Genomic DNA, 21480 nt, shown 5'->3' on the forward strand with positions numbered 1-21480 from the left:
GGGCCCATGAACTCTAATACACTAGTTATATGCCCATAAACTTCTATTATTATTATTATTATTTTATTTTTTTTTTCTTTCAACCTTTTTAGTTTAGTAAAGTTATCACACGCCTGCTAAACTTTATTATTATTATTATTATTATTATTATTATTATTATTATTATTAATTAATGATTTACGTTTCTATCCTTGTTAATTTAGTGTATTGGTTCTTTAACAAATATTTAACAAATATTTTTTCTTTTATACTTTTTATACGTTTAATTATTTTGTTAACCTTTTTTTATTTAACTTTTTATAATCGAAGCTAACTTTTAACTCTAGACATATTTAATTAACTGTGTAACTTGCTTCTTTTTACTATTGCTTAGTTTAAAGCTTACATGGTTTCCAACTTTCCATCAATATACCAAGTAACAAATGCATCATTTGCCAACACCCTGCTACAACCTAGCGGGGCTCCAATACTAGTTTTTAAAACATTTAAGACATACCGTGACATCACATCCATTGGTTCAACTTAGACTTATATACGTGATATTTAACATAACTTACACTTGCTGCATGCTGTATTTTAGCCCCAAATTGTAAATAGGGCAAAAAGAATATATAACTCACCATGACCCGTGAACAAAATTGTTCACTTCATAATTCATATGATCACATTGATTACTGGACATTTTAATGCTCATCTTAGAAACCACAAATTACCCGTATAACCCGTAACACAACACAACTCTAAACATAATTTATGTACCAAATCCTCTACTTTTAACACATTAATTACATACTAAGTCACTTAAAAATTAATCCGGCTTAAAACCAATACGTTCACACGGTTTATCTGGGTACGCTAAACATCATCATCCGTTGCCCCACATTTTTTCTTGTGCCTATTTTCATAGCCTATAACGGCAATGTTACTCCCATACCTTGAAAACCCCAAACCAAACTTCGACATTATGTAACATGAAAAGCTCAAATCTTTACACGTTGGGTTTAAACGATTCCCCATTCGACTTTTCCTTTCATTCTTGATCATCTGTTAAGAATAGTTGCATGTTATTTCTTTCTTTAAAAAGTTGCATGTTTACTAATATAAACTCGCCCCCCTCGACAATAGGCTGGCCCTTGCACTCACGTATCTTCTTTATTCATGAACGGAAGTGCTTCGTTTAACATATATGGTCATAATTTCCTCTATGTTGAAATGGAGTTAAGACTATGTTCAAGTAAATTTTCACACACAAACGTAACCGGCATACATAGTTTTGTTTGCAAACCTAGTACCATTATGCTTGTCGCTGATCGTTTGATTTTGTGGGTTTCGTGGTATTGATACATAACGGAGACGGTGTTGGAATGAGTAGACGACTTGTCACACATACAATCGACTGCCTCACGATTTCAAATATGATTCCTATAATTCCATTGATCTCAACATCATATTGCTCATATATCAAGCAGAATATAAACGAAAAGGCCAGCCCTGCAAGAAGAGGTCAACCCAAAGTCAAATGAAGGAAATAGTCAAACCAATAGAATTATGAATACAAAGTTATCTAATAAATGAAAGATGAATGGATCAAATGGGTCAAATACTTATGAACAGGTCGATTCGGGTTAAGTTTAACTGTAAATATCTAATGAGTCAAACGGGTCAAATAAAAAAGATTTGCTAAAAAAGAAAGGAAGCAAGTCAAAATGGTCAATAGTCGTGCGAAGTGTATTTTTAAACGTAAAACTTCTAAATCATTTTACTCAAGAAGAGCATATTATTGTTATAATACTATAAAATTTGTATACAAAGTTATCTAATAAATGAAAGATGAATGGATCAAATGGGTCAAATACTTATGAACAGGTCGATTCGGGTTAAGTTTAACTGTAAATATCTAATGAGTCAAACGGGTCAAATAAAAAAGATTTGCTAAAAAAGAAAGGAAGCAAGTCAAAATGGTCAATAGTCGTGCGAAGTGTATTTTTAAACGTAAAACTTCTAAATCATTTTACTCAAGAAGAGCATATTATTGTTATAATACTATAAAATTTGTACTCGTATTGGGCACATTAATTAGTAATTACTTATAGAAAAACTTCCAAAACATGTTTCGTGTTAACCTATCCACACCAGATTTTACACGTTTTGACCCGTTACACAACCTGCCTGACCCGCCCATTTCGCTACCTTAATCCATGACTAGGGTGTGCATAGGTCGGTTATGGGCTCATGCCGAACCAAAAACCGAAAATTCAGTTATTTAAAATTTTGAAAACCGCTCGTCTTCAGTTTTTTAAGTTGGAGTTCAGTGCGGTCTCGGTTTTACTATTTGGGCTTTAAAATTTTGAGCCAAAATAAAATGGCCCAACATAATGGAATTTGGGCCTAAATCTTTTTGTTAATTAATGATTTAACTGATTATTATACATTTGCACTTAAATATTTCGGTTACACTATTTATTAAATTCTTATGAATTACTTAACATTCAATATATATAAGTGAAAATCCATATATTCTGGTTTTTCTACATGCTTTCAAACCAAAAAATACGGTTTTCACGGAAACATAAAGCCAAACCGTCCGTTTTGGTTTGGGTTCAGTTATTTAACTTCGGTTTTGTTCGGTTACGGATTGGTTTTTCCAATAACCGTTGATTTTCCTTAACATGAAGCAATGACAAAAAACACAAAAATCATACCTAGTCCCATTGATGTGGGAAAGTTGTTCACCACTAGCAGCTGGAAAAGATAAATTGCCACTACTACCTGCAAGCAAACACAAAGTTCGTGACAGTTGAACAAATAAAAGACGTGTTAAATATTAAGAAACTAAAATGGGTAAATTGGAAAATACCTTAAAAAACAAACTCCAGTCGTTTCCTTCTGCCAAAGATCTAGCTACATGACCTACTTCATTCCATATGTTTACTATGCTTCTAACAAAACTCCTCATACTCATCTCAGACAACTCAAACAATGGCAACATCCTCGAGCTACAAAGCAGGGCCAATCAGATATCCAAAAAATATTAAAATTTTAATGCTATTGTTGACAAAGGGATTATGAATTATGCTTACATTTTAGATGAAAATCTAGCATACCCATAGACTTTAGGTGAGATTCTAGCATATCCAAAAAGTAAGACTACGATAAGCAGCAGAAGCTGAGCAGTAGAGGACACAATCCTTCTTTCACATACACAAAACCAGTAATAGAGAAAAGCTACTCCAAGAAAGCATATGAATGATCTCTTTTCATCTCTCCACAATAAAATATCCGCAACTGCGTCCACAAAATAATAGTAATAAATATTACGTTATTCTGAAGTAACCTTAGATTCCATCATCTTGCCACCTTGTATTTCATCCACTAAATTTTAATTTAAAAGAGAGTAATTTCATATAGAAGAAAATACACAAATGGTCCTTGTGGTGTGTTCAAAATTTAAATTTTGGTCCTCAAGTATGAGATAGTACACCACTGGTCTAAACTTATGTATAAACATAACACAAATGGTCACTGACCTGGACAGATGCTACTTTTTCTGTTAAAATTTATAAAATGACTAAAATACCCTATAACTTTGAAAATAAACTATAGTCATTTAAAGTTTGTAATGGGCCCACCTTTTAATAAACTATATTATGATTATTATCTATTATTTTTTTAGGCTTTATATTTTTTTACTTTTAATTATAAGGGGCATTTTGGTCATTTTGTGCAAATTGAACAGAAAATTAAGCTCCATCCGTGTCAACTATCAAGGACCATCTGTGTTATGTTTATATACAAGTTCGGACTACTGGTGTACTTTCTCATACTTGAGAACCATAAATAATATCTGAACATACCACAGGGACCATTCGTGTAACCTTTTCTTTTATATATCCCCCTCAAAACATGGTATAAATTTAGGGGTGGCGATTTCCAACACAGAACAAAAATAATCAAGTTTTTGGTTGACATATCTAACCCGTTTAAAAAACAGGTCGTGTTTGAGTTTACTTGTTTAATTAAACAGATCGTGTTGGGGTTGACATGTTTAACCCGTTTAGTTAAACAGGTTGACCCGTCAACCAGTTAAATTAAACAAATCGACCCACTAACCCGTTTAACCCATTTTAAGCAACACACCAACCCGTTTGACACGTTTAGATAAATGGATTAAATGGGCCATGTTCGGGTTACACAATTTTAAGTGTGTGCGGGTTAGGGTTAATGTTTTGACACAAATAGAATATGGGCCGTGCTTGGGTTGAACATTTCAACCCGCCAACCCGACACGATTGACACCCCATTCCCCACAGAAACAATAAAATCAAATATACCCATTTTCAAATTTATGACGTTTATACCCTTCCCAGAAAGCGTGCATTAAGATATCAGAGTTTGGAGAGTAACGGGAAAGAGAAGGGTATGACGGTCATATTGTATATTTAATTCAATGGTAAATATGATTCTATGCAAGTTTTCACAGGTATATATGAAACATGATTGTTACCTTCCCCACTCCCTAATATTTCCTCAATTTTGGATTGCTCAATTACGTCTCCATATCTTGTAGTAGGCCAATCTTTAGCTAAAAGTTTGAATGATTTGACAGTCAATGTGATACCATCCTGTATATTATTCATCAATCAATAACAATAAATGTTAGATTTATAAAAAGGATACAAAAGAATATTTGGATTCGTTGAACATGTAAAACTTACATCAAGTGGCACGATTGGCGAGTACTGAAGATGCCGTTCAGCTGCAGAGCAATTATAAGTTCTAGTTCGTGACATTAATTGGATTGTATTGTGAACTGAAACATGCTTATGGTCTCTAGAACTTATATTTAAATCCATCCATTTTATGAGAAAAACAATGCACCGTACAACCACATCAGGAAGTTTGATGATGGGTCTGCAGTCATAAACAAATAAAATAATAAAAACTAAATTAAAATCTGTCTGAAAGCGTCCTAAATAAAGATATTTAAGAGTGACTAGCTTTTTCAACCACCATGCTCTTTCTTTTCTTATAGAAAGACCATTTTTCCTTAAAAATATACATTTAAAATACTCATAAAAAAAATTTCATTATATACAAATAATATGACTGTTATACCCTTCTTCTTGTTCTTGCACTGAAACTCTCATTAGTTGACAAGAGAAGGGTATTTATGCCATAAATATAACCTAGATTTGTTGATCATTGTGGTTTATGACAACGCCACAGATGAAAATAGAAAGCTGTTAGATCAAATCATCATTCATTACCTGTAATAACCTAAGCCCTCCAGCATACATAAGGCAAACTGCCAGGATTTTGTTGGCTGAAAATTAGTGATGAAGAACACCTAGAATAAATTCGGGCATATCATTTATTCACTAATAATGTCACATAAAACAAAACAAATATTATTAAGAATGCAATGATACCTTTCCAGATACAACCAGCATGTGCGAAGTCAAAGCAGCTTCTGCACAGATAAGTGCATGGGCCACATTTTCCACGTAAGTGAAGTCAGAAGTCGTTTGATCACCTCCTATAATGAACTGGAATGAGAGACTCTATTACTTATATAATGAATAACCACGTAGTTTATGTATAAGAAATAAAAAAAATGAATCAAGTTTTGAAACCTTAGCCCAAGCAGATTTTGCAACTTGGATAAAAGATGGCAAAAGAAGCGTGTCTCCGGGTCCAAAAACATTGCTTGGGCGAATAGCACACGTAAGTAGTCCATCGATGTCATTAGCAAGCAGCACGTATGCCTCTGCTTGAGCTTTAAGTTCACTATACAGATCCTTAAACTGCAAAGAATCATCACAGCGTTTAAACAAACAGTATAGGTGTTGTTAATAAAAGATGACGGCATACATACTTTTGAAGAGTATATTAAGGTCTCATTTCCACTGCGTATATCATGTGAAGCATCAAAGACAACATCGGCAGTACTGGTGTATATTAAGCGCTTAACTTTGCATCGGCGAGCGGCATTGACAACATTTTTGGCACCTAAACAGCAGATAATAAGATATATAATAAGAGATTGATTATGTAATGAATGAAAGTGAAAGGTGAATTGATTGATGTTTAACCTTGAACAATTATTGAGTAAGCAAAATAGAAATCTTGATTGCAAGAATGAATATCATCATCCATGTAAAAGAGGACTTCTGAGCCTTCAATAGCTGCATAAATAAATTATTAATAATTAAGTTGTTAGGGCAGAGCAATTGAAAGAGAAGAGTATAGGTCGGTACCATTTTGAATTGAAGGTTTGTGACGAACATCAAGGTGAGCATAGGAAGCACGGCCAGTAGAGAGAGCCCGCCTGAGGGGCGAGTCGTAGTTAGACTCGGGCGGATCGAGTTGGAGAGAGTGAGCGGAATCGGCGATTCGGACGATCCAATTGCCCAATGTCAGTAGTCTCACCACCAGGCATCGCCCCGTGAAGCTACGCCCGCCGATAACCACACAGCTTCGAGAAGCCATTGATCCAGCGCTCAGGATCAATCGCCGATTTGGAAACGGCTATTGGCGCCTCAAGTGATGATGAAGATGGTTGGTTTGGTTCTAGTAGTGGTCGCTTGGTTGTTACAGAACTTGGCGTTAACTTTTGCCAAAACTCACAGATGACGACTATTTATTATTATTATTATTATTATTATTTTTAATATAATAAACTGGCCAAGCATTCTCATATAACCCCTCATTTTATGTGAGTGGTGTTTTTATAATTTAGAAAGTGATGTTATGAGTGAAAGAGTTTTTATATTTTTGTTATTGTTCATCTTCTATAATTTTTTAATATATTTTGAAAGTGGTTGTGAGTAAAGGAAAGAAAAAGTTAATGATAAAAGGTATAAAAAGTATTATTTAATTAAAATGGAGAGAGAAAATGTATTAAGTTTTAGTGTAATTTTTGGGTTAGAGATAAAGGATGGGATGAGAATGCTCTAACTTTTTAACAAAGACACGAATCACAAATGACAAACCAACCTATTAAATCAATTTGAAATGATATAAGAAATAAGCAATATACTATATGTTGCTTCAAAGTTAAGAGAAAGATTGTAAGATAAGTTGTGTAGTTGTCAAGGGGAAGGGGTTGGTGGTCCTGTGGCTAGGACTGTGCAACTGTTATGGTCCGTTCCGATTTGGATGGAATCAGACTGATTACAAATGGGTTAATCCGGGTATTTAAATAGCCTATGCAGGTCCCGACACATTCACTTTAGTTCTGTGGTCTTCATTACTGTCATCCCCACCAAGCCTGCTAAACTGAATGCAAGCTGACCAAATTGGGGCCCCAGACGTGTTCAATCCATAATTCTGTGTGGAAACTTGATAATCCATTGCGCCTACATCGCGTAACACGGTCTACGAAATTATGCCTGATCCAGTTCTTCCTTCGATTAATCTTCATACGCTTCAACGATTTTGAAAGTTTTTACACATCCACTGATTAAGCTTAACAGGCTTCATCGTTCATATTTGATTCGTTGGTTGCATACCCGAATTGAACTGTTTCCCGATTAATGCTGAAAACCAGAACCGGACCCCAACCATTTTTCAATTATCAATTCTTCTTTTGGTAAATTGGTTTCACAAGTCTGATTCGTAACCTACATAGTCCTACCCATGGTAGACTCTTAAACACTCAAAGATCCTGGATTGGAGTCCTAGAAAGTTTTTTTTTTTTTTTAAGAAAAGAAATTTTGCTTTTCAAAGTTAAATTATATAGTCAAATCACTTCTATATCTTTTTATATGTACGTCATAAGTGCATGTTTGTTTGAAACTCATAATATGGTAATATATTTGTTGACACTACTTACCAAGCCAAGCCAAGGTTACAACACTAGCAGCCCATTAGTCAAATCTCAACAAGTAAAATGATTGAAAAAGAGCAATGTATAGAAGGAGAGTAAGGGCATCAATTTACTTGTATGTGAATGCTCTTGTTTCTCATCTCAATTTCTCTAAATCTTAATTCCCATATCTTCTTTCAAATAATGTACTATTGATAGTTTGTAATTGAGATTTACATGAAATGTTCAATTTAAGCAACCTTGATTGATGTTAATCTAAAGTGTTACTTCAATATTAAATACCTAGTTGATGTACATTTATACTATATGTTAGCTTCTTCTTTTGTTTTTGTGTATATACGATGCCGTCTCAAATTTCCATATGCTTTTCCACTTTTTTTTTTGTATGTTGGAACCCTAATTAAACTGAGAAGAAGACGTGTAGTGTTCTAATGATGCTCTAACAAAATGACCGATTTATTGATGAATGGGGAATACATAATACATATTATACATTTGATCATTCTAATTTGGTTTGGGTCACTAACTCCTCTCCATTTATATAGGCAGGGATAAGGTGTATAAATTATAGAGAAAGTCCTTGGTTTGGGGCCTTTTGGTTATTGTCTAGTAGCCTCTTGCTTTCCCATCGTTCCTTCCCATCAATCTTCTACAGTCATGGCATGGTATGGTCTGGTCTCGAGGGGCATCTGTCTTGACCAGACCTTCTGTCCAGCATGACTTATATACTATATTCTATGTCTTCCCCTTTTTGAGCAACTTGACAAAACATGTCTTTAGGTATTTAGTTCCTCTAGTTGCTTGTTAACATTTTCTCGTTGCGTTCTCCTTACTGGACCATTATTGGGTTTGTCTCCTTTAGTCACACTTGGTTTGGGCCCTCGTTTACTGTTGGGCCTCCCTTGCTAGACTTTTATTGGGCTTCAGTCAATCTTATTCACCTTTGCTTTCTTCATGGGCTACCTTGGAAACCCGATCTCAAGGTAGGCTCTACAAGTATCCCGAGTCCATTGTGCTTGTTATTTATGACGAGTATAATAGACTCGCAACAAGTATCTATCCTATCTCTGTTGTAGCCTCTTGTTTATGGTTCCTAAATGATGAAAATATACTAAGAAACTAATTGCATGGCGTCCACTACCATATATGCAAAGTCTCAATTTGAATAAAATAATAATAAAAAAATTATAAAATCATCGGACATTTATTCGCAAACACGTTTATTGAAATCCCATTTATGTATTTAGCAAAAACCATAAAGGTAAATTGGTAATACAAGTTTTGGGTCTGCGGAGATAAAAAAAAAGAAAGAAAGAAAGAAAAAAGGCTACATCACTCTCATGTGATAAATTATTATTGTGGAGAGTCGGAGTAGGATTGGGGTATTAATTATTACCATATATAATCAAGAAGTTTGGTGTCGCAAGTGGCCTGTTGGGTCACTTGGCGGCACCGTATTGGCCGATAAATTTTGTTTTTTAGTTTAGTTATCATAAAAATGTAATGGAAACCGACTAAATGTTTATTTATTTTTGTTTTGTTTTAGTTTCGGTAACACAACAAACTTGAAAGAAACCGACCGAGTTCACGCAGACTCGCGGCCTTATTTAAAGCCCATGACCGATAACACTCGGGTTTTACCAATGGCCAAGTTTACCGACCGAATTCATGTCTATGTCATAACGAACGCAGCCGACACTGACTAAATTCGTGTCGATTTATCGCTGTAACGCTTGGATTTTACCAACGTCCGTGTTTCAAAGCTGGGGTTTTGCCAGCGCCGGGTAGAAAAGACTAGTTTATTTATAAATATACTCTGATTTTGTGTTGTAGGTGTTGTACCTTTTGCTCTACTGTTTGTACATTTCTTTCCTTCATTTTTAGTTGGCAGGTGTCATAGGCATTGCTACGTGTCTCGGCTATCGATCAGCCTACAGATTCACCTTTGATCTTCATGTTAGCTTCTTGGTTTACTTGCCGTCATCACTGTTGCCGGGTTCGATTTCCGGACTTTTGGTAGGGGTGGGGTGGGGTGGTGTTATGTTACGATTACTGTTGCCGGTACGGAAAAGGCGACGGTGGTGGCGATGGTCGCAGCGAAACCCTAGCCATGGCCGTCGGCTCCTAATAACGAAGAAATCAATTACATAGCAGATGCTTTGGATTTTGTGATGGACTAACCACTCAAGTTCTTGCTGGTAAGTATTGGTGTGGATGATGGACACACATATCTACATACATTTACAGTTACAGTTACATGTTTGAAAAATGAAAATAACGAAATACCTTAAAACATGAACATTATCAAATCATCATTAAAACCATATGCCAAATTCTATCTTTGCAACTTTTAACTTGAAAAACATTTTTTTTCTCAGGACCTATCTTTGCACCTAGTAATGCCGGTGAGTGGATTTGTTTGTTTATTTGGAATTGATACTGGATCTTGATATTACTGAAGCTTTACACGATTGTGAATCGTCTCGCCATAGCAGCTCCCTGGTAATTTGTGTTGCTATTCGATTTGCATTTGGTTATTTGATTCACATCTAACTTTTATTTACCTTTTTGTTTTGCGTGTCTTCTTTTTGAATCCAATCTTCCGTGTGCCTCTGCTACGTGCGTGCGAATCGAGCTTTGGCTGTGTTTCACCAAATTTTATGTCCACCAAGTCAAATTGATGAAATGCTATCCAGAAAGGTATGCCTGTTTTAGGGCTCTATTTAATGTTTGTTGTGATGGCTAATTCTCTAGCTTAGGTTCTGTTTGTAGACATACAATTGAAAATTTCAATTTAGGGATCATTCTCCCTTTTCCATTGTTGAAGGACTTCAAATGAATTTTTAAATTTTGTTGTTTACTTGTTTATGCATATGTCTATTATGCCCAATTGCCCATTTAATCTGTTTTGGGTTGTGTTTCACTTCCTATGGCTTTGCATTTGACAATGTTATTGTATTCACATTGACATTTTGGTTACATTGCTCAGCACTTTCGTTAGCCCAATGTAATTAGGAGTTGACTGGTAATTTTTATTGTTTTAACACAGGATTGAAGGAAACAATTCCTACAACAGGTGTGATCCTTTCTTATGGGTTGATGACAATGAGATGTCACATTATCTTTTATTTAATCAAATAAAAGAAATAACGGTGTCAGCCTTCGACTCATGGTTAGCATGTATTAAGGAACTGTTTTGTTTTAATTTGAGGCAGAAGTTATTTAATGTTGGAAGGCTGGAAGTAGTCAATACAACAGGGTTGTTCAAGTTGAAATGGATCATTTTAAGCATCAAATTTTAGGCGTTTTTCTTTTTCTTTTTTTTTAAACCTTTTTAGGTTCGTAATATATTTGTCATTGTTTTTGCTTTGTTTGGACGTACTAGCTGGTGCGTTATGTTGCTCACATTAGCATTTTTAGAAGTTTACTGTTTGTTTTACTTTGTCATGAACCCTAAACACTATTAAAATTGAACCCCCCCCCGGGGGCAACACGGGGGGTTAAAATACTAGTTGTTTTACAATTTTGGGTCCAAACCAAACCAAATATTGATAAGAGGGCTGCTGTTTCTGATTTTGTTGCTGTTGTTGACTGTTGGTGGCGGGTCTTCTTCTTCTTATCAAAATCCCATCCATCATTCTTGTTTACTTCTAACCCAAGTCGAATGGAATTAGGGGTTCTTATTATTTGCCCTTCAAAATTCCATGGTTTGGTTTTTAGTGTTATTGCTTTAATTTAAGTATTACACTTATTTCTTCATTTTTGTTGTCAGTGATTAGGTTGGAAAAATGCTTTCTTTAAGTTGATTACCACTTGTAATTGTAACAAATTAAATATATGGACTTATTACATGGAAGCTTAATTCCACATTTCAAAATTTCGGTTTCCAGTAACCGAAGCATGAAACAACATTCTTTTGTCATCATAAACCTCTTTAGGTACGCGTCTTCTCATTTCTCATCTTACTTTTATATATATATATATATATATATATTAACATTTGGTTCTAATCATTTCAGAGAAAATTTCCCAATTTCATACACGCGATGTAGAACCCTTGAGACACATTGGGATAACACTCAAAGCATTCGGCGGCTGATTGTTCCAAGTAATGACGACGAGTTGGTTTTCCGTCGGTTACAACTCAGTGATGAGGAAGACACTGACATGATGTTTAGCTTTGGTTATTACATTGCTTGTTTGGCAATATTGAATGAGGAATATTGGGTTGCTTGCTTTCTAACCTTTTTTTCACTTATTATAACCTAATATACATGGGTGTAAACGAGCCGACTTTGAGCTTGAAAAACTACTAACGTGGAGCTTTACAAATATAGCTCGAAATGGTTTACACTCCTAGTAATATAGTCTCTTTCTTTTTGAGTTAATTTTAAAAAAGTTTTATGTGACAGATGGCAGCATGGTTGCGTGCAGAAGCCCATTGGGAAGCCTCAGCCTACAAGCGGTCAGTTAGTAATATTTACATACTTTAATCAGAAATAGTGCACATATAAACTGAAATTTATTTGGTTGATCTTGACATGTTCATTTTGTAATTTCAGGCATGCTGAAACTTTTAAGATGAAGTATGCTGATCAGGTAACAAATTAAGACCAAAAATACTTCTTTGATATGCTAAAAAGACATAAAAAAGTAACAATTAGATGAAACCATAATACTGAAAGGGAATGCGCATTAGCTACTTAATGAAATCTCATATTGCCCGATGATTCATATCTTACGTCTATTCGAATGCTGAAAAAGTGTGTTTATTTAATCCTGAATGTCATATCTTAATTGATATTTGGTCATTAAAAGCTTAAAGTGATGTTGAAAACGTGAATGGTTTGTTTTGAAATCCCTATAACTATGAATGGTTGTTGATTGGTTGGGCAGGAGTTCAAAGCTTTGAAGAAAAGATGCTTAGGACAAGATGGGAACTTGTTGCGGTGTTTCTGTCTTGTTGCTGTAAGTCTCAGTTGACGTGTGTGTGTCTATATACAATTATACATATATAGGTTTTTACAATTTTTCTTTTTTTGTGACTTTGCAGGTTAAGAAGTGAAAAATATGAAAAGAACCATCTTAAACAGTGTAGTTGGAACTATGGATTTGAGCATCCGTCAATATTTGCAAGGAGAAACATATCCCGGGGTAAATGTGGTTTAGTTTACACTTTACAGTGAGATGTTGCAATGTCTCCTTAACATCTCAAAAATCGTGTATGTTGACCTAAAATAGCAAGGCTGAACAAAAACATATAAAAGTTGAATTTTGACTTTTGGCTAGTAAATAACCTTTTGATGTACAAAAGTGTTTCGACTGTCTGCATAAATCATCTTAAATTGTATTTTTTTTAATAGATTAAATTATTGTTATGAATAAACATGTGTGATGCAATTCAATCATATTTAGCCTTGCCTTCCTTTTACTATTATTGCCATTGTTGATCTAATGTTGTATTATTGTGTGTTGATTAAAGGAGATAAAGAAGCAGTCGTGCGTTTTGGCAAGTAAACAACCTTTTGACGCACACAAGTATGCCTACATTTCAAACGTTGTTGTCGCCAAATATGCCCGCCGTCGTGGAATTGCAATTAACATGTTAGGGCTAGCCACTCACATTGCAGCCTCTGCAGGTTAGTTTTATAACATCATTTCTACTATTATTTATGTTTTGTTAGGCAACTACTATGGTTCGGATTGCTAGTATGAACACGTTAGTTCGGGTTAAAAGAATTAGGGGTGCAAATGAGCCGAGCTACTCGTGAGCTACTCGAGATCGACTCGTTAAAAAGCTCGATCGAGCCGAGCTTAATCGAGCCTGAGCCTGAGCCTAAAAATAAGCTCGTTTAATAAGCGAGCCCGAGCCCGAGCTTCATTTATTGAGCTTGAGCCGGCTCGCGAGCCTAAACGAGCCTATCATTTATATAATTTTTTAAAATATATATTGAAATTATAATTAATATATATATATAATGTTATGAAAAAATATATAAAAATAATTATAATTATATAAAAAATAGTTGTTATATAGTAAACGAGCCGAGCCCGTGCCGAGCTCGAGTTTGAAAATCTACTCACGAGCCGAGCCCGAGCTTTGAAAATAGAGCTCGAAACGAGCCGAGCTCGAGCTCAAGCTCGAGCTCTATGTAAGCTAAACGAGCCGAGCTCGGGCTCGGCTCTGCTCGTTTGCACCCCTAAAAAGAATGAAGACATCGTTCTTGTTATCTTATATTATTTTCATTTTTAGGCATATGTATTTGTGTATATTGGGAATTTATGGATTTATTTTAATGTTACTTTTTAGAAATTGAAAAAAAAAAATATTGGACCAAATGACAAAAGGTGCGGTTCCCCTTTTGAGCCATTTGTTTTTCCACAATCAAGCATCTAAAAGGTGTGGATTGCTTGTCCATAAGCTTGGATCGTAAGACAACACCTTTCAGCCAAAATCACCGTTTCTCTGTTCTCGTAAGCAAAGACACTAACAACACTAATTCTTTCCTCTTGTTACTTTCTAATCAAAGGTAGATTAATTATTTAAGAAGTTTTAAAGCTCGGTTTAGACGTTAGTTCATTCTACAGACAATAAGCATGCATGACGAGTGTTGAAAATAAAACAAATACTTTATTAACAGTCAGCGTGGGTCTTACATTACGAAATAACTGGTCACGTAGCAATGTTTGAAGTAAAAATAACAAATAATAGACAAACATATATATATATATATATAGTCAATGCCATGAACTCGAAGGGACTGGGGTTGTTGTAACACAGCATCGCTGATGGTCTGTTTGGTCCAGCTTAACCCCATTGAAGAAAAAACGACACGTGAATTTTTGGTGGTGTTTGGTGTCGGGAATAAGAGGGAACTTGGTTAGCTTCACGTTCATCTTCAAATCCCCTTCTAGGCTCATCACTGTTCCCCCATCCTTTGATTTGTTCAGGGACGAAAATATCGGGCTCGAGAACTCGATTAAAAGGGCCCCGACGTGTTGTACGAGCTTACAGCCACAGCTCGCTTGGTAAGATTTTCGTTTTCTTTTGTGTTGAGCACAAAAGTCCCGAGTTGAGCCGAAACAGTGACAGGCGATGGCACTTCAACTCCCATTTGAAATGCTGTCTGGGCTATGTGGTCCTTCACTGACATGGTGTTTAACCATATGGTATTAAGATGAGGCAGTGAGTTGTTCACAGTGTATCCGGCAATCGAATAGTAGATTACCGCACCCGTAACGACAAGGGCTGCAATGATGATGAGTGCCCAGTACCGTGCCTTGAGTTTGCAAGTCCTAACTTCATCTTCAATTACCACCCCTTCCGAGTACACTTTGTTTAGTGCCCTAATCATGACTAAATATATAATAAACAAATAAATATTTATCCATATTTATTTGTTTATTATATATTTAGTGGGGTTTAGTCATGGTTAGATAAATAAATATTTATCTTCAATTACCACCCCTTCTGGGTACACTTTGGTTAGGACACTAAACAAAGTGTACTCGGAACGGGTGGTAATTGAAGATGAAGTTAGGACTTGCAAACTCAAGGCACGGTACTGGGCGCTCATCATCATTGCAGCACTTGTCGTTACGGGTGCTGTAATCTACTATTCGATTGCCGGATACACTGTGAACAACTCACTGCCTCATCTCAGTACCATATAGTTACACACCATGTCAGTGAAGGACAACATAGCCCAGGCCCCAGACAGCGTTTCAAATGGGAGTTGAAGTGCCATCGCCTGTCACTGTTTTGGCTCAACTCGGGACTTGTGCTCAACACAAAAGCAAACGAAAATCTTACCATGCGAGCTGTGGCCGTAAGCTCGTACAACACGTTGGGGCCCTTTTAATCGAGTTCTCGAGCCCGATATTTTTGGTCCCTGAACAAATCAAAGGACGGGGGAACAGTGATGAGCCTAGAAGAGGATTTGAAGATGAATGTGAAACCAACCAAGTTCCCTCCTATTCCCACCACCAAAAATTCACATGTCGTTTTTTCTTCAATGGGGTTAAGCTGGACCAAACAGACCGTCAGCGATGCCGTGTTACAAGCACCCTAGTCTCTTCGAGTTCATGGCATTGACTATATATATATATGTGCTTGTCTATTATTTGTTATTTTTACTTGAAACATTGCTACGTGACTAGTTATTTCGTAATGTAAGACCCACGCTGACTGTTAATAAAGTATTTGTTTTATTTTCAACACTCGTCATGCATGCTTATTGTCTATAGAATGAACTAGCGCCTAAGCCGAGCTTTAAACTACCTTTGATTAGAAAGTAACAAGAGGAAAGAATTAGTGTCTTTGCTTACGAGAACAGAGAAGCGGTGATTTTGCCTGAAAGGTGTTGCCATACAATCCAAGCTTATGGACAAGCAAGCCGCACCTTTTAGATGCTTGATTGTGGAATAAACAAATGGCTCAAAAGGGGAACCACATCTTTTGTCATTTGGTCCAATATATATATTTTTTTCAGTTTCTAAAAAGTAGCATTAAAATAAATCCATAAATTTCCAATATACGCAAATACATATGCCTAAAAATGGAAATAATATAAGATAACAAGAATGATGTCTTCATTCTTTTAACCTGAACTAATGTGTTCGTACTAGCAATTCAAACCATAGTAGTTTCCTAACAAAACATAAATAATAATAGAAATGATGTTAAAAACTAACCCCCGCAGAGGCTGTGTCACACCCCAACGTAAGGCGAAATATGTCGGGGCGCGACATAATTGTATCATAGCTCAAGACACTAAAGTATAATACACGTGTCAATATCTAAATTATTCATTTCACATATAAAGTACGCAAAACAAAACATTGTCTCAAAAGAAATAAACATTATAAATAAAAAATAATTAATTTTATCTTAAAGTCTTTATTTGTCATGCAACATAGAGTCCAACTATTCTTTAACTCGTTTTCTTCATCCAATATAGCTACTTGCGTCATGTGTGAAAATACATAGTTTATCAACATAAAGTTTGAGCAAGTAATCACGGTTTTTGAATATATATAATATTAAAAATGACAATTCCTTGCGATAAATATGAACTATTACAACTAGCATAACAATAAATATAAAAATTGTCTTTTCGCTAGAATCACATAGATAACGAGCTACTCCGACGGCGTATGATCATACTAATGAGGATGAAGATGAGGATGAGATACCAACCACCAAAACATAAAATAAACACATAGTCACATTGCACATATAACTAATTGAGCAATATCATAAACCGCAAATAATGGAATTGTAGTGAAATAAAATGATTGAGTTGTGAATGCATAACGCCCCTAAAATGTAAACGATAAAAAGGGGGTTGTGAATTACTTACCTTTTCGAATAAGTTAACGAAGATGAAACGGTGATTAGGAGTTATTATGGACTTTGTCATGCTCCTCGAGATACGTCAACAAAAGGGCCTATTTGTTAACAATAATATTAATAAACGAAGAAAATTTAATAAGACATAATAATTGAGATTTGATGGTGGTTCGCGATTAAAATATTACTAGTTTAATTGTTAACATAAATTTGAAGTCTTGTAGGGTTTAGGTTATTTTATTTGCTAATTACTTATTAACTAATTTTAGTATTATTATTATTATTATTATTATTATTATTGTTAATATTATTATTTGGTAAATAATATAAGTGATATTTTATCAATGCTCTTATTTTCAAGTAAATGGATTTTAAATAAATAGTAACCGATATTAAGTATTATTAAATATTATATATGTTTTGATGAAACACTAATGTTAATCATTTATAAAAGTTATACATATATATTACGGGAAAATTATTCGGACTTTTAAGCTAGCTCGATTTAGAAAAGAAAATAAATAAATGAATAAATAAATAAAATAATATTTGTTTCATGTAATATACACAAAAATAATATTATAATATATATATATATATATATGTATGTTTATGTGTATGTATGCATGCTAATAGATAGGAACAGTATGACGCGAAGCCATGGTCAAAATAATACCTCTTGGGTTCGGTTTCACTAAAATAATGTTATTTGTTATTATTATTATTATTATTATTATTATTATTAAAGTAAATTAAAACAATAGATAAAAAATAAAACAAAACCGGGTCCAGGGAGGGTTGAACCCGCGCCCTGGGCCGGTTCAGTGTCTTAACATGAAACGCACCAGCCATCATGATGGTGCTTCAGTTTGTGTTTAATGTGCGTTGCAAAATATTTAAACAGACCCTGACCAGAACCCAATTTCAATTACAATTTTAACTACAAACCCTAGGAATTCAATCCGTTGATTGGTTCATTGTTCGTTTTAGGGTTAATGTTAATGGATCAAAAACGAACTAAATACACATTTCAATTACCGTTTATGGTTGCGGATTGAGGGTTAACGAGCAATAACAGTTCGCGACCGAGCTTGAGTTAGGAGCAGGTCCAGATGGCTTTGTCAACTATAATTGGGTTAGGGTTTTGGTTCGTGATGTTGAGATGAATGTGTGGTACCGTTTAATTGATTTTTATCGAGTTTATATAGTGTAATGAGGTCATAGGTAGCCGTTGTTTAATTCAACGAATTAGCTGTCAATTCTTCTTTTTTTTACCTAGATTAGAGTGTCGGTTGATTCGTTTTTTATCAAGAATTGACTTAGAAAGATAAATTTTACGATTAACCCGTGAATTAAGGATCAAGAAAAGTGGGGTGTGTGTGTCGGCGACGAATTGAAGAAGAAAGGAGGGAAAAGGTTTTGCTTTAATTGCAATATGGTCCTTGGTCTTTTTTATTGTGAGTTCTAGAATGGGAGGATGTTAGTTAGGGGGGTGTTTTCGAATATTCTATTTCGTTGTCATCAAATAAATAAATAAACAAATAAAAGAAAAAAATGGGTCGGGTTTTAAGCTCCGAAATTTAACGAATATTACAGTATTCACAACTTTTTGAAAATTTCGTCCCGAAATTAGAATATAAGAAGGGAAAAAAAAATAAAGTAATAATTACCCAAAATACTAATTCATTTCTGTAATAAAACTGTCACACCCCAAACCAGGGCCTAGGAGTGTGACCATTAGTTGGTACCTGTTTTGTAAATATATCAGAGTAGCGGGTTTATTTTTAGCGGAATTCTTTAAATATTAAAATATTAATTTACATTATCAAAACTACTCGGGAATTAAACACCCGAGTTTCAATTTTACAAAACCGTGATATTAATAATACAAGGATTTGTAATATTCGAAAACGAGCCATCTCGAGCGATCTTCTATAACTCCAATTCTTGTATATCATTTATTATCATCTAGTTACCTGCAAGGGTGGGAAAAACACGTGAGCTATATGCTGGTGAAACGTTGACTCGATAAAACAGTTTATAACAGTCGTTAAATACAAACATAGTTTTCTGTTCACAATCTCAGCAGGAATGCCTGTCCATTCCCGGGATTTGTATCACTGCCCTACACACACAATTCAAAGGTTCCCTGAGTACATAACCCCTGTTTGGAGACAACTTTCTCCTAGACTATGTAACCCTGTTGGAGAACTGGTTATGAGTGACTTGGTTTTGTATGCCAATTATCAGTTATGTATGGATCCACACACATGTGTATTCGGTCTGAGTTGCTTTTTATTATCTATTTTGTATTATAACGATTTTAGAGATTATATCTCATGCAAACATTTATCAGACTCTTTGTAATAAACAACCAGTCTATTACAAGAGTAAAATCAGTCCAGACAGTAAAAGGTTAACGTGTTCACCTTATATTATCAGTAGGAAATATCAACCTCCTTGGCTTCAGTATGCTATTAACCTATATTCATAATAGGTATGCATAAGTACCTAGTTGGTATTATTCAGCAGACTTTAAGTCTGTTTCGGTTTCAGCAGACTCGAGATCTGATTAGCAGACTTGAAGTCTGATTCAGTTCAGCAGACACGAGGTCTGATCAGCAGACTCTTAGGTCTGACCTAACCTTAGGATAGTTATAGTCGTGTTATGAAAATACTTTGGATTTACATATGACATTTGGAATAGCACGCTTTGGCCTAATAAAGGATATCACGTTGGCAAACTTCTCCAGGTAAGCAAATGGGTCCCGCGGTTGATCGGGATTTGTACGAATTGCTTTCCTTAGGCAAGAAGAGTCTACTAATAACACCCCCTTCCAGTTACTACATGCCCGTCAAAATAATAGTTTTGATAACATTACTTCACATGGAAGCAACGTCTTTACTTTATAAAACATTACTTGGAAAATATTAATAGTTTAACGACTATACTCTTAACTAAGTTAACTAGATATTTAAAGTAACTAGTAAAGTAACTTAACCTTATTCCTACCTTAATCGGCTTGACGGAACTTAAGAACTTAAGAAATCAGCAGCAATTCAGCTTGTACTTCGTTACAAGATCAGCAGCTCGTTAAACAGGGTAACGACACCTCGTTTCTTCACGAAAGCAGCTCTCGACACCCTAGAACACCCTTGGCACGATTACCTAGGTTAAGTGTGTGAAATGAAGGTGAAAATGAGATGCATTGGTTTGAACCCGTAGCTGCCCTTTTATAGGCGAGTTTTGCAGACCATCGCGTAGCGCGATGGCCTTTCCCCAAGGCCATCGCGTAACGCGACGCCGCAATTAATCAGAAGCTGCCACGTGTTGACACATGGTTGGCCACGTGTCACGGGTTACTTAACCTGGTCATCGCGTAGCGTGATGTACCAGTTAGGTTTGGCCGTCGCGTAGCGCGGCGCCCCTCCTTTTCTTGAACTGTGTGATTCTCTGTCGCGTAGCGCGACGGAGTTAGTCAGGAGACCATTGCATAGCGCGATGGGTCTAAAAACCCAAATTTTTCATTTTCTATCCTTTAGCTTTCAGAATTGGCATTTTTATCCCTTTAACTTCTTATCTTTGACATTTTTGGCCCGAAACTAGATGGGGTATTTTCACGGTGTTACATCCTCCCCACCTTTAAAAAAATCTCGTCCTCGAGATTTATGTAAACAGATGTGGATATTTTCGTTTCACTTCGGACTCAAATTCCCAAGTGAGTTCCGGACCACGTCGGGAATTCCATCTTACTTTTACCAATTTCAACCTTTGGCGCTTTAAGAACTTGATTTGACTATCTTCAATCTGTATCGGCTCCTCTACAAATTTGAGTTTCTCATTCACTTGTACATCTTTTAGAGGCATAGCAAGTGTCTCATCAGCTAAACATTTCCGTAGATTCGATACGTTAAATACGTCATGGATTCTTTGCATTTCTTCAGGTAACTCAAGTCGATAAGCTACAGGACCTATTCTTTCAACAATTTTGAATGGTCCAACAAAACGTGGACTTAACTTCCCTTTCTTTCCAAAACGAACCACACCTTTCCAAGGTGATACTTTGAGCAACACTTTGTCTCCTTCTTTGAATTCTAACGGTTTTCGTCTTACATCAGCATAACTCTTCTGTCTGTCACGTGCTGCTTTCAATCTTTCTCGGATTTGTATTATTTGGTCAGCTGTTCTTTGAACAATCTCGGGACCTGATAACTGATTATCACCAATTTCAGACCAACATACAGGTGTTCTACATTTCCGTCGGTATAGTGCTTCATATGGAGCCATTTGTATACTTGT

The 21480-nt window shown here is 35.4% G+C and overlaps 1 protein-coding gene and 1 pseudogene across 2 annotated transcripts; one reads left to right on the forward strand and one right to left on the reverse strand.

Moving 5' to 3' along the window:
- Positions 1-1104: 1104 nt before the first annotated feature.
- LOC143529409 (3beta-hydroxysteroid-dehydrogenase/decarboxylase-like) lies at positions 1105-6489 on the reverse strand. The gene is made up of 12 exons (XM_077025216.1): positions 6258-6489; positions 6093-6185; positions 5876-6009; positions 5634-5804; positions 5430-5546; positions 5268-5347; positions 4716-4911; positions 4505-4622; positions 3081-3285; positions 2858-2996; positions 2703-2769; positions 1105-1491 (listed from the first exon to the last, which is right to left on the reverse strand). The coding sequence occupies exons 1-12, from the start codon at positions 6487-6489 to the stop codon at positions 1295-1297; spliced, it is 1749 nt and encodes a 582-aa protein (XP_076881331.1). The 3' UTR covers positions 1105-1294.
- Positions 6490-10227: 3738 nt separating this feature from the next.
- On the forward strand, positions 10228-13538 carry LOC143529410 (GCN5-related N-acetyltransferase 6, chloroplastic-like; annotated as a pseudogene). Its single transcript, XR_013134650.1, has 10 exons — positions 10228-10233; positions 10290-10330; positions 10878-11021; positions 11848-12055; positions 12241-12293; positions 12391-12427; positions 12725-12800; positions 12882-12982; positions 13311-13467; positions 13513-13538. The product of XR_013134650.1 is annotated as a GCN5-related N-acetyltransferase 6, chloroplastic-like (transcript).
- The last annotated feature ends 7942 nt before the right edge of the window (positions 13539-21480 follow it).

Source organism: Bidens hawaiensis, unplaced genomic scaffold (assembly GCF_021521415.1).
Source record: "Bidens hawaiensis isolate Kalapana, Puna unplaced genomic scaffold, B.hawaiensis_p1.1 tig00008539_1, whole genome shotgun sequence".
NCBI classification, from domain to species: domain Eukaryota; kingdom Viridiplantae; phylum Streptophyta; class Magnoliopsida; order Asterales; family Asteraceae; genus Bidens; species Bidens hawaiensis.

What these genes read in the sequence shown, in the direction of transcription:
- LOC143529409 (XM_077025216.1), bottom strand. Translation starts at nt 6,489, where the DNA reads ATGGCTTCTCGAAGCTGTGTGGTTATCGGCGGGCGTAGCTTCACGGGG. An exon ending in CAAACCTTCAATTCAAAATG is followed by an intron (nt 6,186 to 6,257) that starts GTACCGACCTAT and finishes TTATTTATGCAG; the next exon opens with CTATTGAAGGCTCAGAAGTC. An exon ending in CAAAATCTGCTTGGGCTAAG is followed by an intron (nt 5,547 to 5,633) that starts GTTTCAAAACTT and finishes CTCTCATTCCAG; the next exon opens with TTCATTATAGGAGGTGATCA.